A 15,023-nucleotide genomic window follows, 5' to 3' on the forward strand; every position below is an offset into this window, starting at 1 on the left:
TACACAACATATAAAATTTAAAACTGTCACGAATACTATTTTTTAAATATGAATCCACTCTAAATTTAATTATTTATTACTTAAATATGTTATATTATGATTTGATTTGATTATATTATATATCTATGAAAACCTGATTATTTCCATTCCTACTCGTTTATTTTGAATTATTAATTTATATTTTAAATTTATTTAAAAATATAAGATTAAAATAGATAATTCTTAAAAAAAGGTTTGTGGAACAAATTTAATTGCTAATTAGGATATATTCTGAAGTTAAAAATTGTAAAGATTGAATCGTGAAATGGTAATGATTTAATGACCCATGTGGGATCGAAGGATTTAGAGATTGGATCATAATGTGTAAAGTGGCAATAATTACGTGTATTGAATGTATGAGGCATGTGAATTAAGTCAACCAATAGTTTTAGATGAATCAATAAAGTCTCTGATTAAGAGTGAATTTGAAGCGAAGCCAATTAAGCAAAGCAATCCAATGAAATGAAATGGAATGGAGCACAAGCCCAACATGAGTTTTGCTTCTAAACAACTAATTTATAATTATAATAAAAATCTCTAAAATCATTCTAAACATTTTTATTTAATCAAATTATAAAATAAAAAATAAAAAATTATTTTCAGTGTTAAATAAATATTTTAAATAAATTTAGAAAAAAAGGAAAAAAAGAAAAGGATAATTAGGTAATAATATGGGATTATGATTATTAGCAGAACGAAAAATGGGGCATTGGTGTGAAATCGCTGGAGCAAACCAAATGAAAAAGGTCAGATGTAGTGCACACGTCATTTTGCAAGGTGGCAATGTCCCCACGCGCTTGGTCGTGTCTACAGACACTCTCTCTGGACAATAATTCTTCTGCGTTTTCTCTTCTCTCCATTTCTTCCCTCAGGACATCGAACACCTTGGTTTCTTCCATCTTCTTTCTTATCTCCTGCTTCTTTCTATCTCTCTCTTCCATCTCTTGCTTTCTATCAAACCAGACTTTATATAGGAATACCCACAAGTCATTTGCTTGTTTTTCTCTTGCTTATCTTCTGATTGGAAGCTCAAGTTTATGCCTTTACGGTTACTTGTTAATCGTTAGAGAAACGTACGGAGTATTGGAAGAAAGGTAAAACATTACGTTTTTGTGGGTTGAAGTGGTTATCTTTGGTGCTCCCTATGGGAAACTGTTTAGATTCTTCTGCAGCTAAAGTTGATGTTACGCAAGGTTCACATACTCCTTCTGGTAATTATTGCTTCGATTTTGACCTTTAAGCGGTGCTAATCTTATCCCTTCTATGATTCTTTTAAATGGAATTTGCTTTAATTTGATGGAATTATTTTGTTATTTCTTCAGATGTAAGGTTTTCAATGGCTTTACTGTTGCTGAACTGTGAGCTAGTTTTTTTCCTTCATTTATTTATTTATTTATTTTTTGCGGGGTTGGGGGCTTAGGTTGGATACTTATTGCATTTATTTTTCACTTGAGCAAAACTCTAACGAGCTTGTTTAAACGATAACGTTCTCTTTTAATTTTGTTGGTTTTAGTTTCTACTAAATATAGCTTGTTTACTTTACTTGATACTTCGTATTAGAAGTCAAAGAGCTGCTGGTTGTGCGTTTGGGTTATTATGTGAAGGTTGAAATTCTTATTCAGATGGCTGCATCTGCCCTTAGATTAATGGATTCTTCAAGTTCGCGTTCGGTATAAATTGGTAGATCTATACACTCTTTTTATTACTTAATAAATTATACTTAATGTAAGGACTTGATGTTTATGGTTACTCCTATATTCCAATTTTTTTATAATTTGTATTTCATTTAACCCATTAGTAAGCAATCCCCTTAGGGAGAAATGTTAATTTCAGTGATTACTTTTCCTCTCAACTTACCCCACCCCCTACAAAAGAAAAAGGCAAAAAATCTCTATGCTAAGAGCACTGCCTTTTTTTTCTGCTAAAAAAAAAAAACCTTTTTTAAGTTAAGGTTCAACAGATCAAATCACATCCAACATACTTGGGCAAATGCATATTACTGCATGCGCAAGTATGTTGTTTGGGTTAGTCCGAATAATACATAAAGAAATTTTAAGCCTGTTGGAAAGATTAATGGAGGTTTCAGTTACAGGCTTAAATGGTAAAAGCTTGTTTGGTTAACTTGTAAGTATTTGGTGGATGGAATGCAAATATTGATTTTGGAATCTTATTTTTGTATGTCTGATACCTGAGCGTTGGTAATGGTGGTCTTTTGAAAGGCTGCAGATACTTTTGTCAACACTGAAAATTTTCATTTATTTTTCTCTTGCTTGCATCAGGAGCCTCAAGAGTTTCCAGCAAAACCAGCCGTTCTTCAGTTCCTTCTACTCTGACCATCCCATCTTACAGTGGAACGAGCAATTTTGAATGTCTTCCTACTCCAAGGACTGAAGGTGAAATATTGTCATCCCCAAATTTAAAGGCCTTCACATTCAATGAACTAAAGAATGCCACCAGAAACTTTCGTCCCGACAGTCTTCTAGGTGAAGGTGGTTTTGGTTATGTTTTTAAAGGATGGATTGATGAAAACACAATGACTGCTGCAAGGCCTGGATCTGGAATGGTTATAGCTGTCAAGAAGCTTAAACCTGAAGGTTTCCAGGGCCACAAGGAGTGGTTGGTATGTTTCTTCCTCTGTGAAAATTATTATATGTTGTCCAAAATTGATCTTTGCTTATTTACTGATAGCTAGCTGGTTTCAGACAGAAGTTAATTATCTTGGCCAACTTCATCATCCAAATCTGGTCAAGCTGATTGGTTACTGCTTGGAGGGTGAGAACCGGCTTTTGGCATATGAGTTTATGCCGAAAGGGAGTTTAGAGAATCATCTATTCAGAAGTAAGTAATGAATTCAAATGATATGATCTGACAATCATTTGGTCAATATTCTATCCTGTTCTACTTTCTTAATTCTAGGAGATTCAAAATCCTTGTGTAATGAAATCAGAGAAATTTAATATCCTTCCTGTGCTGACATTGTGGTAATTTAATAGTGCTACACTTTCCTTTCCCAATAGATAAAGTGTTGGTTGGATCCCTGTTTTTTTTCTATCTTAGACTGGTCATTTGCTTTTAGTGATGATGCCACATGGAACTGTGACAGCCTCTTGATATAAGTGCACTCTTGCAAAATTTAATGCTTCTCTTGCTCTTCCCACCGTGTTTTTTCTTGTATCTGCTCTTCTTGTGGTTATTTTCAGTTGTCTAATGTGTTCTTAGATAGATTTGGTAGCCAATTATGCCTCGGGATAAGTTATCGTGTTAGAAAAGAGGATGAATAAAGGCCAATAATTTTCAAAGTTGCCAGGAGAACATCTTTACTTGTCTTAATCATTTCTATTCCCAAATATCCTTACTTGAGTCTTGATGAACGTTAATTACCTTAGTGATTTTAAACAATAGATGCTGCAGTGTCACACATGCAGATTTTGGAGGACTTCATAAAATACCTAGAAGTGAATAATTATTGGTTTGTTCAAATTTTTTGTGATGTTGATTTCTACTTTTTGTTTATTATTTTTACTTCTCTTCCAAAGCTCTGAGCCATACTATTTTTTCCTCAACAAGTGTTCAAGATGAATAGAATGTGTAATTCATGGGTTTTTTTAAGGCTTGGCATGTGGGTATAAGCAGGCTTGCAAATGAAGTATCTGAAAGTCATGAAAATACCTGTGCATACATCTGAGAACACTTGGTAAACTTTGGTAAATTTTGTTCTCCTCTCTATTTAGGAGGGCCTCAGCCGCTATCATGGGCAGTGCGAATAAAAGTGGCCATAGGTGCTGCCAGAGGGCTATCTTTCCTTCATGATGCAAAATCCCAAGTCATATACCGTGATTTTAAGGCTTCTAATATTCTACTGGATGCGGTATGCTGAATAAAAAGGGGAATGGAATTTATTCGCTATTTATGAATGATGGATTTTTTTTTGTTTTCCCATAAAGGTGGTATTGGATCTGATATATTTCCGGTGATGATAATGCATTGGATTTGTGCATGCAGGATTTCAATGCAAAACTCTCTGATTTTGGTTTGGCCAAGGCAGGCCCTACTGGAGATAGAACTCATGTGTCCACTCAAGTCATGGGTACTCATGGCTATGCCGCACCGGAATATGTTGCTACAGGTCTGTTAAGTACTTGTCCTAAATACTATCATCATTTCCTTGTCCCTTTTGAAACTAACAGAAATAATTTGTTCATGCGAATTTTTCATGTTGTCTTGCATCTTGTGATGAATTATAGGTATCCATTTTATTTTGTTAGTTCTTGTACGAAACTTATGTGTCCAATCTCACCTCTGATGAACGAACTGGTGCATTACTGATGCCTGGTGGCCCTGACCAGTTTTCTTCGCTAAGCCTTTTCTATTATGTTTAACGGCTGCTTCTCCTTATCGTCCTAGTATTTGTTTCCCTAATGAGACATTGGTAATTAGAGAAAAGGCTTCATTAAATTGTTCATGAGGTTAAAGGCTTTGTCATCGCAGAAACATTTGCCTGTTGAAGGCTTGGTTATGGCAACAGAATGGTTTGGTTATTAGAAAGGGGACATTGACGTTCTAATCATTTTATCTACCCAACCCTTCTTTCTTAGGACCTACCTCTCTGTCCATGGGCGCAAACACTCTTATATAACATCTATTTCCTGTTATCAAGTCACTTGTGTCCTTACAGTGAATATGTCAATGTTGGAAGGCTATTACAATGTAGATTGTCTTTTGTAAATACATTTAAAAATTAGGGCTCATATTCTAATTTGATTCACCGTCTGCATCTCATAATCTTGTCCATGGAATTTCCTAAAACTGAACCAAAATTATGAATGTAACAAAGATTCCATTCTGAACAGGTAGGTTGACAGCCAAAAGTGATGTATACAGCTTTGGGGTTGTGTTACTTGAACTCCTGTCTGGAAGGCGTGCTGTTGATAAAACAAAGGTTGGTGCGGAGCAGAATCTGGTAGAATGGGCAAAACCCTATCTTGGTGACAAGAGAAGATTATTCCGGATAATGGACACCAAGTTGGGGGCACAGTATCCTCAGAAAGGAGCCTATATGGCTGCTAACCTTGCCTTACAGTGTCTAAGCTCTGAAGCCAAAGCCAGGCCTCGAATGTCTGAGGTGTTAGCGACATTGGAGCAAATAGAGTCCCCAAAAACTACAAAATATTCCCAGTCAGAGCTTCAAACTGTTCGGAAATCCCCAATGAGACATCATCATTCTCCTCTTAATCTAACACCAAGCGCATCCCCATTGCCATCCCACCGGCCATCTCCACGACTACGTTGATTAGATCGTGTCTGTAAATTTTACATTCACTTGCATATGTTCTTGTATAAGATCTAATTTGGGCGTGTATCTCGCAGCAATTTTGATTCCTACTAAAACAGATTATCACCATTGTCACCACCCGTACTCTGGAAGATCTGTAGCTTTGTTTTCGGGGTAATCTGCATTTCAGTCATGTAATTGTATCTGGTGTCAATAGCCTTTTTGCTTGATACATGCATTCTAAAGGATGGCAATTGTTCTCCGCCCCAACCGATCTATGCAGATCAATTTTTTTCGACCTCTCTGATCTTGATACAATAATTCTCCCTTGGAGGGATTATTTAGTGCATCTTGAGCGCATACATATTTTCTAAAATTAAGAAAAATTTGACTTTTTATTTTTTAAGGAAGCATACTTGAATCGAAGGAACCTTTAAGAGTCAATTTCAATCCTATTGAATTTTAAATCAGAATAGCCAATTGAGGCTAGAAATTGGATCGTGGCTAGTCCTACATAAAAACAAAAGAAACAAAAATCTTGATATGTACATATAGTTTCAGGAAGTTCGATTTTCATGTGTGTTAATTAGGACAAATAAAACATTCGTCCACCGATTGTGTCGAAGTTTGAGGTTGGAAACAAGAAGATAAAAGTTTCAATTTACCATTAAGAAAACACTTGTGTAGAATGGTAAAGCAAATTATGAAATTTGATTATTTTTATATTATAAGAAAATAATTAAAATGCATGACTGGTAAAAGTAAGAAGTTGTTAAAATTTTGTTCATTTTCATACTACATAGCAAATACGAGAAGTAGCTGGATTAAGTAATAAGTCAGAAACTTGATGAAAAAAGAAATATCTTAATAGTAACACATAAGGGAGTGCTAATGTCGGTAAATTATTAAGTGTACATGGTGTGTATTCTCGATCATAAAAATAGTGAATTTCATATATTTATTTTTATATTATAATTATTTTTATATAAATATAAAATTTATTATTTTTGTGTGCAACAAATAATATACTCTATAATATAGCTTATTATTATTATTATCATTATTATTATTCAAACATATAAAATCCAGGAAATTTAGGTTATGGGTCCTAAGGATGGACCCGGTACATAAAAAGTTAACGATCCCAACAATCCAAAGCTAACAAACACCAGATTTCAGATTTCATCTTCACCGTCACTGTTCAACTTGGCGCTGCGGACCTATAGGACAAGTTCCGCCTCTTCCCTTGGCTCGTCGCCGTTGATCGGCTTATTCTCAAATCAGTCACTCATCCAGGTAATTAATACTCGAATTCCTGAATTTTCAATATGAAGCTTTTGTTCTGTTTGATGGGAATCTCTCTACGCACCCCTATTATACGATTGAATTGGGAACACTTGAGCTAATTTTGGATGGGCAACTCTGCATTTTGATCAAATTTGTGAATTTTGATTTGGGTTTCCTTTATTTTTGTAATATATGCAGATTATAATGATGTTCATGACGATTTTTTAATCAGTTTTGAAGAGAATGGTGCTGGTTTTAGCAATAGGAGACCTTCACATACCTCACAGGGCTGCGGATCTCCCTCCGAAGTTCAAGTCCATGCTTGTTCCTGGCAAGATTCAGCACATCATTTGCACTGGCAATCTCTGCATTAAAGTAATTCTCTCTCTTGCCCACTAAGCTAATTATTTATATTTTTGTTTACAAGGTTAGTTTATTTGGAGTTGACTGGATGATTTCTTCCTCATTTTCTAGCTGTTAATATGGTTTATTTTTTCCCTTTCTTGTTTAAGGTTTTGTTTTTTTTTTTTTGGGTTCAAATGAATTCGACAATATTCTATATATCATGTGTTTGGTATATATAAGTTTTGGAATTTAATTCCATAGCATTGGTTATAACTAAAGCCAATTCCCATCAAATTTATGAAGTAAATTAAGTTGTTTTTAATTTGTGAAAAGTGAAGTGAAAGTCTCTTTTCAATCTGTGAAAAGTGAAGTGAAGGTCTCTTTTCAATCTGTGAAAAGTGGTCTCCGGGTAAACTAGTATTGGTTTAAATTTAAGAAGTAACTTTAGTTGTTTTTCTGGTCGAGTTCTCAGACTTTAATTTTTATCAATTACATTCCTGAACTTTTATTTATAACATCTTACATAAGTCCTTAGTTGATAGATTGTTAAACTAGACGCCAGAAATGATCACACATCTTCTTACTATGGAAGAGCTCTGATGAGTTATATCTTGGCCATTCCCTTGCATAGCCACTTATCTTAAAGAAACCAGATTCCTGTTAGTAATTTCATTAAGTACCTTGCTTGCAAGCCTTAATTCCTCACACTTTGCGTAGAAATTCAACAATGAAGATTACACAAAAGGGATTAAACCAAATCCAGATTGTAAGATACACTAAGGATTTACTCAACTTTGAAATTCATTATTGCTGAATGTGCTTTATATGCAAAAGCCACTAAAAAAATGTTTGCACTTGGTAGCCCCCTTCAACCATCTTTTTTACAAATAAATGGTTCTTTTGATGGGTTTATATTGTAGGAACTATCCCTTATAACAGAATTGAAAGCCAAATTGCCTGGATTTGTGATTTGAGTGACAACTTGTGTGCATGATGTTATCTATGGGAGAGAGAGTGGAGAAGGAGAAGATGTTTGAGGGCAAGTAGGCAAGTAAAGTTTATGTGCATGGATCTGGTTAGGGTTGTAAACGAAATAAGTTGAGTCAAGATTTAAATAGCTCCTGCTTGGCTCGTTAGATTTTCACCATAGTTATTAAAGACTTAAGGTGCACCAAGTCGCCAAGGTGTCTTGGAGCCTAGGTGCAAGGCGCAAGCTCGAACCCGAGTGAGGCAAGGAGCAAAAATTAAAAAAAATTAAAAATTAAAAATTAAGAAAAAATATGAATATCCTATCACACTTCAAGTAACATAAAACTAGATAATAATAACCAACAAGCATTCAAGTAATAATAATTTTGTAATCCGAAAAAGATAAAAATAAACGAGTAAAAAGTTAAAAACACTAATAAACTACTAAAAGTTAAAGTTTAATAAACTAGTAAACTACTAAATATTCAATCCACATCAATAGAAACATCAAAGTCCTCTTGCATCTTCTTTATCTTCTTCGTCAACTTCATTATCTTCCTTATACTCATCTTTCAAACCAACATGTTCATAGTCATAATCTTCGTCCTCATCTTCAAGAAGTGAAGAAGTACGAGTAGAAATTACAATATTTCTAATAATTTATAATAAGACCTATTAGCAATTAGCAATAAGAAAATAAAGTAATAAACCATTTTTAATTAAATAATAAAACTAAAAGCTAATGAGAGTAATGGAATTAGCATAATAGCATCTCCAGTCTCAACATACTTTTACACATTCACAATAAACAAAATCACAAATTTAGACTAAAAAAAAAAAAAAGAAAAACAGCATATGGCACAGGGTAAGGAGAGCATGGCAAAGAAAGAAAACAAAAAATGTGCAGCTGCTGGCCTTGGATAATACACAGTGAGAGAAAGAGAGAGAGAGAGAGAGAGGGGTACATATGGGTAGGAAGAGAGCTGAGAGCATGGCAGCAAAAAAAAAAAAAGGGGTGCAGCGCCATGGATGAAACACAGAGAGAGAGAGAGAGAGAGAGAGAGAGAGAGAGAGAGAGAGAGAGAGAGAGAGAGAGAGATAGAGAAGAAGAAGAAGAAGAAACAAGAAAAATTAAAACATGCCTGTTGGAAATCCCCGGTTTGATCTCTCCTTTCCATCTTCTTTTTCTTCTTCTTCTTCTTCTTCTTTTCACTGGCTGCTGGTGCACTTTTAAAAGTGAAACCCTAGCCACTTTGTTTATTTGCGCCTTGCCTCCTTGAGGCACACCTCGATGCGCTTCGATGAGCTGCTGCGCCTTTCCTAACTTCGGGCGCTTGGGGCTGTGCCTTGCGCCTCAGGCGCGCTTTGATAATGGTGATTTTCACCTAGCTAGTTTGGGACTAAGACTGAGTTGTTGTTGTTGTTGTTGTTATTGTTAATTAATTTAATTATCTTATTATTAGTCATAGTTATACATATATACTCATGAGCCTATAGATGAGTCAATTCTCGAGTTTAAACAAGTTGAAATTTAGGTAAATTGCACTAACTGTTATCAATTTATGTGGTTATTTTATTTCAGTCACTCAACTTTAATTTGTTAAAATAAAGTCTCTCGATTTTAGTTTTATTTAAGAGAAAGTCCCCCTAAACTACAATAACAGATTTCCTGATTAAAAAGAATAAAATTACTATTTTGCCCTATTTTCCTTTTTTTCCCCTTCTTTCTTATCTTTATGATTAAATTAATTAATAATTATTATCAATAAAATTATTATATTTTAACTAAATTTATTAATAAAATTATTAATTATGTATGTGTTTTTAATTATTAATTAAAAATTAATTTGTAATAATATTAATAAATTTTAAAATAATATTTTATTAATATATGATGTTTTATCAATATTTTAATTTTTATATAAAAAAATAATAATTTATAGATTTATTTTGATTAAATATTAATATAGTGTTAATTTTTTAAAAATGAATTTGGAAATCTGCTATAGTAGGTTAAAGGGACTTTTTCTGAAACAAAACTAAAGTTGAGGGAGTTTATTTTAACGCATTGAAGTTGAGTGATTGAAACGAAATAACAATCTAAGTTGAGGGATGGTAGATGCAATTTACCCATTGTATTTTAGCAAGCTCAAGCCTAATTCATTTATTAAATGAGTCTAAAATTCAAGTTCGAGCTTGGCTTATTAAGCAAATAACCCAAGCTTTTATCAAGCAGAGTCTTGAGTGGTTGACGAGTGGCTTAGCTCATTTACAACCCTAGGTTTGGTGGATGGTGCATGCTGGGTCCTCTTTTTTCCATTATTATTTTTTTAAATCGGAGAAGTGATTTATTTTTCTTCATCTTCTTCTAGTTTTTCTTTTCAATTAGCAACTACTGTTGATTTGCCTGAGTTATTTTGTAAAAGCATGACTACTTGATTGTTAATAAAAATACAGAAACATATCAAAACCACCAAAATTGTGTAGAGTAAGATTGTTGGATCAACAAAACAAGATAGAAAAAAGATTATTTTAAATAGGATTATTAATCAGCATTTGTGTGCTTACTGCATGTGCACACAAAATCATTATGTTTATTGATAAAATGGTAGATGTTGGAATTCTGAATATCTTTTTTGGTGGCATTACCTTCCTTTTTAATATTAGTACTGTGGTGTGTTCCTTCTATGAACAGGAAGTGCATGATTATTTGAAAAGTCTTTGCCCTGATTTGCATATTACTCATGGTGAATATGATGAAGATTCTCGTTATCCAGAGACTAAAACCCTCTCCATTGGCCAATTTAAGCTTGGAATATGCCATGGTCACCAGGTTTTGTTTTTATTCATCCATGCCTCTGTGTTTGCTTGATCTTGTCACCTAAGTTTAAAGAAATGTACATTTACTGTCACTACGCAATTTTATGTTTATAGCTTGTTTTGCTTACAATTCAAACCTTTAGATATCTACATTGATTTGAATGACTCTTACATGTATTGTTATTATTATTATTGTTGTTGGGGAAAAATGAAAACATTGTGATTTAGTGGTATTAAAAATATCAGTTGATTTTCAGTTACTATATGTCTCAAAATGTCAAGTTTGTCCTATCATTGTAATGTTGGATATGATGACATGTGCTTCTGTTCAAGGACATGTTTGAATAGTTGGTTCTTTCTGAAGAGTGTAATAATGCAATGAATTCCGTTGAACATTAAAAGAAAGATTAATTTTTTAACATGTGCCTAAGGGCCACCAAATTTTAATGCCTGCAGTAATACTTGGGCTGCTGGGAATGTGAAATATCCCATCAAATTATAGGTTATTTTCTTTTTGACATGATCATTGTGAACAGGTTTTCATTTCAATTCTCCTGTAAACATGTTTCGGGGAATATTTGCCTCCATGATAATTGCAATAATGAAAAATTTTTAATTTTTCTTCCTGCATTTGGTGCTTATCCTCTGTGTGGTTTTCTTTCTGCAGGTCATTCCATGGGGTGACTTGGATTCACTGGCAATGTTACAGAGGCAGCTGGATGTTGATATCCTAGTAACTGGTCACACCCATCAGTTCAAAGCCTACAAGCATGAGGGTGGTGTGGTTATAAATCCCGGCTCAGCCACTGGTGCCTACAGTAGTTTCACTTACGATGTAAACCCAAGCTTTGTGCTGATGGACATTGACGGGTTGCGTGTTGTGGTTTATGTTTACGAACTAATAGATGGGGAAGTAAAGGTTGACAAAATTGATTTCAAGAAGACAGCCACTACTCGTTCATCAAATTGACCCATGTTCTAATTAATTAGTGATTACTTTGACTTGTGGTAGTTCCTTAAAATTTGTTTTGTCGTGGGGCCTTTTGCTGTAGAGGTAGAAGCCTTGTTATCGAGTTGCTAAATCTAAGCAGAATACATATTGAGATGAATAAATGTGTTTTTTATGAAACGTCTCTAGCGCCTCAAAAATTCTAATTTCAGGGGAGAATTCAAGCAATAAAGAAAAGAAAACCCTGATTTTTTGGTGTTTTCTATTCTTTTTCCATTCCCAGAGAATTCAACATGTCCTAGAACTGAACCTAGCTAGACTCCCCTACCCTGATGGCCGATGCGGCTGCAAGTTTACTTCAAGCTGTCCTGCCAAGTTCACCACCAGGGAATTTGGGTCTCACCTGAAGTCAGACAAACCCCTCCTGGTGGATTCAGTGACAGCCCAATCATTGTTGCTTTCTGGTCGGATATTAGGTTCTTCAAGAACAAGCATGTTACTATGTACTGCACGACCATCTCTCGCCAGGTTGGCTCTCGTCTAGGAATCGATTAACGAGGCCATGAAAGATTGGATTTTAAAGATAATCAACGAAGCGCAAGGTCTTGCAAATTGCAATTGCTGTTGAAGGTATAGAGGGGAAAAAACAAGATTATTTTGTTTCACATGTGAGGGAGTCGGTGCTGGAATTTGAAAGAAGAAATTACAATATGTTGCCACGTACCAATTGCTAGAAAGTCAAGGATGCTCTAGCGTGTGAAAGTGGGGGCTGCGATCAGCGACACTACTTGGTGAAGCAGCCATCAGGGTATAGAAAAGAAAGAGTCGCTGAAGATGCTTGGAAAGAGCTTGGAAATTTGCTCCGAGCATGCCTTGTAGCCACCTTTTCGACGGCCCTGCATTGTCAAGTTTGTTGCAGGCACCACTACTCAGGTTTTGGGACCTGAAAAATCATCAAATGAAAAACACTTGTGCCATGCATGCTAGTAAATGATAATTTAAACTCAAAATATAAATAAAAAAAGGATTAATTCTCCATTAGGATCAATGAGGGAAATTAAAATGAGGGAAATTAAAGTACTAAAAAAATTGAAATGAAACAGCTTTTTCTAAGACAAAAGATTATATAAAAATGCATTATAAAATATGCTAATACAATAACAAATTTTAATTTGCAATACCAAATATATAATTGCAACATATAATCAATATAAAATTTTAATTAAGAAAATTAAATTAATTAAAAATAATTTCATAAAAAATAAATTCAAAATGATCTGTAAGTTATAAATTAACCTGTAACTTTACATTTTTCAATATATATAACGGCTTAATGAATAATCTAAATTGATTCACAATCTAAAATAATTTAATTTAAATTTATAAAAAAATATAAAATTTAAAACAATTCACAATTAAAAAGAAATTCCAACTCTCCCAACTTGCGCACAACTTATAATTAACTCAATTATATATTTTTTTTAATGAATAAATTAATATATCTTTGATCAAATAAGAAGATGAATTTAATATGGTGTATGATCAATGAGTTTTAACTTAACAGTATTAAGGTTGTATATAAACTCGTAAAATTTCAAGTTCCAATAAAAAAAAAACATAATATATATTTGTTAAGTTATAATGCTATTTCACTGCAATTAATAATGTAAAACTTATATAAAAAAAAGTTATTAATGAAAAGGAAAAAAAAAAAAGAATTGTGGTACAGTGAGTTTATAAATCTTATCATCAAGTGACACCAGGAGTTCCCCCAAACACTTCAGTGCAAACGAACTACTCTTTCAGTCTACAATGAAGTGCTCAGGGGAACTCTAGGGGACACTTGATACTGCTTTCTGTGGTAAGATTATGGCTATGTGACCCAATTGCCATCTTATTTATAGGACCTCTTGTGCTTGCAGGGACCATCTTTTGAGCTGGTTTGGTGCTCATTTAGCTAGAAATTTGAGAAGATACATAAAAATCATCTCATGGGCCGGTGGCGAACCTGGACGCAACACTGGACTAAATTGCTGATAGAAAATGACCCTTTCCGGTGGCAATCTCTTTATATACATCTCCAGTCCTTTTCTCGTAGATAAAAAGTAGGTTTGAATTAAGATTCTAGATCATACACTCAAGTGTCATCTCAAAATACAGTCTTCCATTTGATAAAACCTCCTCGCACATATATTTCTTAGCCACATATGCATTCATCAAGATAGCCTCCACGTACCAAAAGCGATTGCATGTAATTCTTGAAGCTGTTGTAGCTTCAGAAAAAGAAGCAAGAAAAGGTTAAAAGAGGTGCAAGAACAGATCAAGGTTGAGGATAGAGCCGTGTGAGTTGTGACCGCTCACCACTACATTATATTCTCCACGTACTTCCCTCGGTTCCACAATTCAGACCAGGTTCATTCAGGCAACTTGGATTTTTCATGAGAACTTTTGTAATTATAAGTTGAGAATCTTCCATGATAATTTTATATGTCAAAATAGATCTAAAATCAGTAAAATTCTTATGTATATATGTAAAGTAGTTTTCCTTATAACCATGCATAAGGCACACATACATAAATTAGGTAATGCATGTCCAACAATGACCGCCGCTGCCGCCATCCTCTAGCTGCGACCAACATCGCCACTGCTATTGAACTAAATATAGGAATGGAAATTATCATTTCTTTCACTATATTAATTTTATTTTTACAATTGTAGATACTATATTTTGTCCGGACCAATAAGAAATATGTGTAATTGTGTTGTTATTTTCACTTTCCTTATAATTTTATTTTCAATTTTTTTTTACACGTTGATTTTATTTTCAATTTTACATTGCCCCGGTTTAATTAAAGTTATTGAATTTCACTTTCATGTGTAATCTGATTTTAATATTCAATTTTGGAAAAATTAAAAAAGTAAATAAAATTATTTCTCAGAATATTTCTTGGTTAAAAAAAAAATCAACTCTATTATTTGAAGGGGAAAGTATACACTCATCCACACCTACTTGAGCATCGTCACATCCCTCTTAAGAGTTCTAAGGCCGATTTCTACGTGAGAGCTAGGAGAAAACTGATCTCTATGGCCAATCTCTATAGGCGAGCTGGAAAGTAGGCCGATCTCTACGTGAGAGCTAGGAGTAGGCTAATCTCTATGGCTGAACACTACGGCCTATCTTTAGAGGTGAGCTAGGAAGTAGGCCGATCTCCAAGTGAGAGCTAGAGCAGGCTGATCTCTATGGCCGATCTCTATAGGTGAGCTAGAAAGCAGGCTGATCTCTACGTGAGAGCTAGGAGTAGGTTGATCTCTATGGCTAAACTCTATGGCCAATCTCTATAG

General features: G+C 34.1%; 2 protein-coding genes across 5 annotated transcripts; both read left to right on the forward strand.

Annotated features, from left to right (window-relative positions):
* The first annotated feature begins 813 nt into the window (after positions 1-813).
* Positions 814-5,543, forward strand: LOC110643712 (probable serine/threonine-protein kinase PBL3). Of its 3 annotated transcripts, none has more exons than XM_058137709.1 (7): positions 814-1,250; positions 1,600-1,719; positions 2,319-2,659; positions 2,742-2,877; positions 3,771-3,907; positions 4,042-4,165; positions 4,890-5,543. In XM_058137709.1, exons 3-7 carry the CDS (start codon positions 2,573-2,575, stop codon positions 5,327-5,329), a joined length of 924 nt encoding a protein of 307 aa, XP_057993692.1. In that variant the 5' UTR covers positions 814-1,250; positions 1,600-1,719; positions 2,319-2,572; the 3' UTR covers positions 5,330-5,543. The 3 variants fall into 3 exon arrangements, with proteins under 3 accessions (XP_057993692.1, XP_057993694.1, XP_057993688.1); XM_058137711.1 differs by having other exon boundaries at positions 1,603-1,719; XM_058137705.1 differs by lacking the exon at positions 1,600-1,719.
* An 829-nt stretch (positions 5,544-6,372) lies between these two features.
* On the forward strand, positions 6,373-11,861 carry LOC110643719 (vacuolar protein sorting-associated protein 29). Of its 2 annotated transcripts, none has more exons than XM_021796192.2 (4): positions 6,373-6,607; positions 6,797-6,973; positions 10,608-10,745; positions 11,400-11,861. In XM_021796192.2, the coding sequence occupies exons 2-4, from the start codon at positions 6,842-6,844 to the stop codon at positions 11,700-11,702; spliced, it is 573 nt and encodes a 190-aa protein (XP_021651884.2). In that variant the 5' UTR covers positions 6,373-6,607; positions 6,797-6,841; the 3' UTR covers positions 11,703-11,861. The 2 variants fall into 2 exon arrangements, with proteins under 2 accessions (XP_021651884.2, XP_021651885.2); XM_021796193.2 differs by having other exon boundaries at positions 6,405-6,607; positions 6,831-6,973.
* Positions 11,862-15,023: the final 3,162 nt, after the last annotated feature.

Source organism: Hevea brasiliensis, chromosome 2 (assembly GCF_030052815.1).
Source record: "Hevea brasiliensis isolate MT/VB/25A 57/8 chromosome 2, ASM3005281v1, whole genome shotgun sequence".
Taxonomy (NCBI): Eukaryota; Viridiplantae; Streptophyta; class Magnoliopsida; order Malpighiales; family Euphorbiaceae; genus Hevea; species Hevea brasiliensis.

Coding starts and splice junctions, on each gene's coding strand:
- LOC110643719 (XM_021796192.2), top strand. CDS start 6,842: ATGGTGCTGGTTTTAGCAATAGGAGACCTTCACATACCTCACAGGGCT. Junction 6,974..10,607: donor CTGGCAATCTCTGCATTAAA/GTAATTCTCTCT, acceptor TTCTATGAACAG/GAAGTGCATGATTATTTGAA. Junction 10,746..11,399: donor GAATATGCCATGGTCACCAG/GTTTTGTTTTTA, acceptor TTCTTTCTGCAG/GTCATTCCATGGGGTGACTT.
- LOC110643712 (XM_058137705.1), top strand. CDS start 1,184: ATGGGAAACTGTTTAGATTCTTCTGCAGCTAAAGTTGATGTTACGCAA. Junction 1,251..2,318: donor AGGTTCACATACTCCTTCTG/GTAATTATTGCT, acceptor TGCTTGCATCAG/GAGCCTCAAGAGTTTCCAGC. Junction 4,166..4,889: donor ACCGGAATATGTTGCTACAG/GTCTGTTAAGTA, acceptor CATTCTGAACAG/GTAGGTTGACAGCCAAAAGT.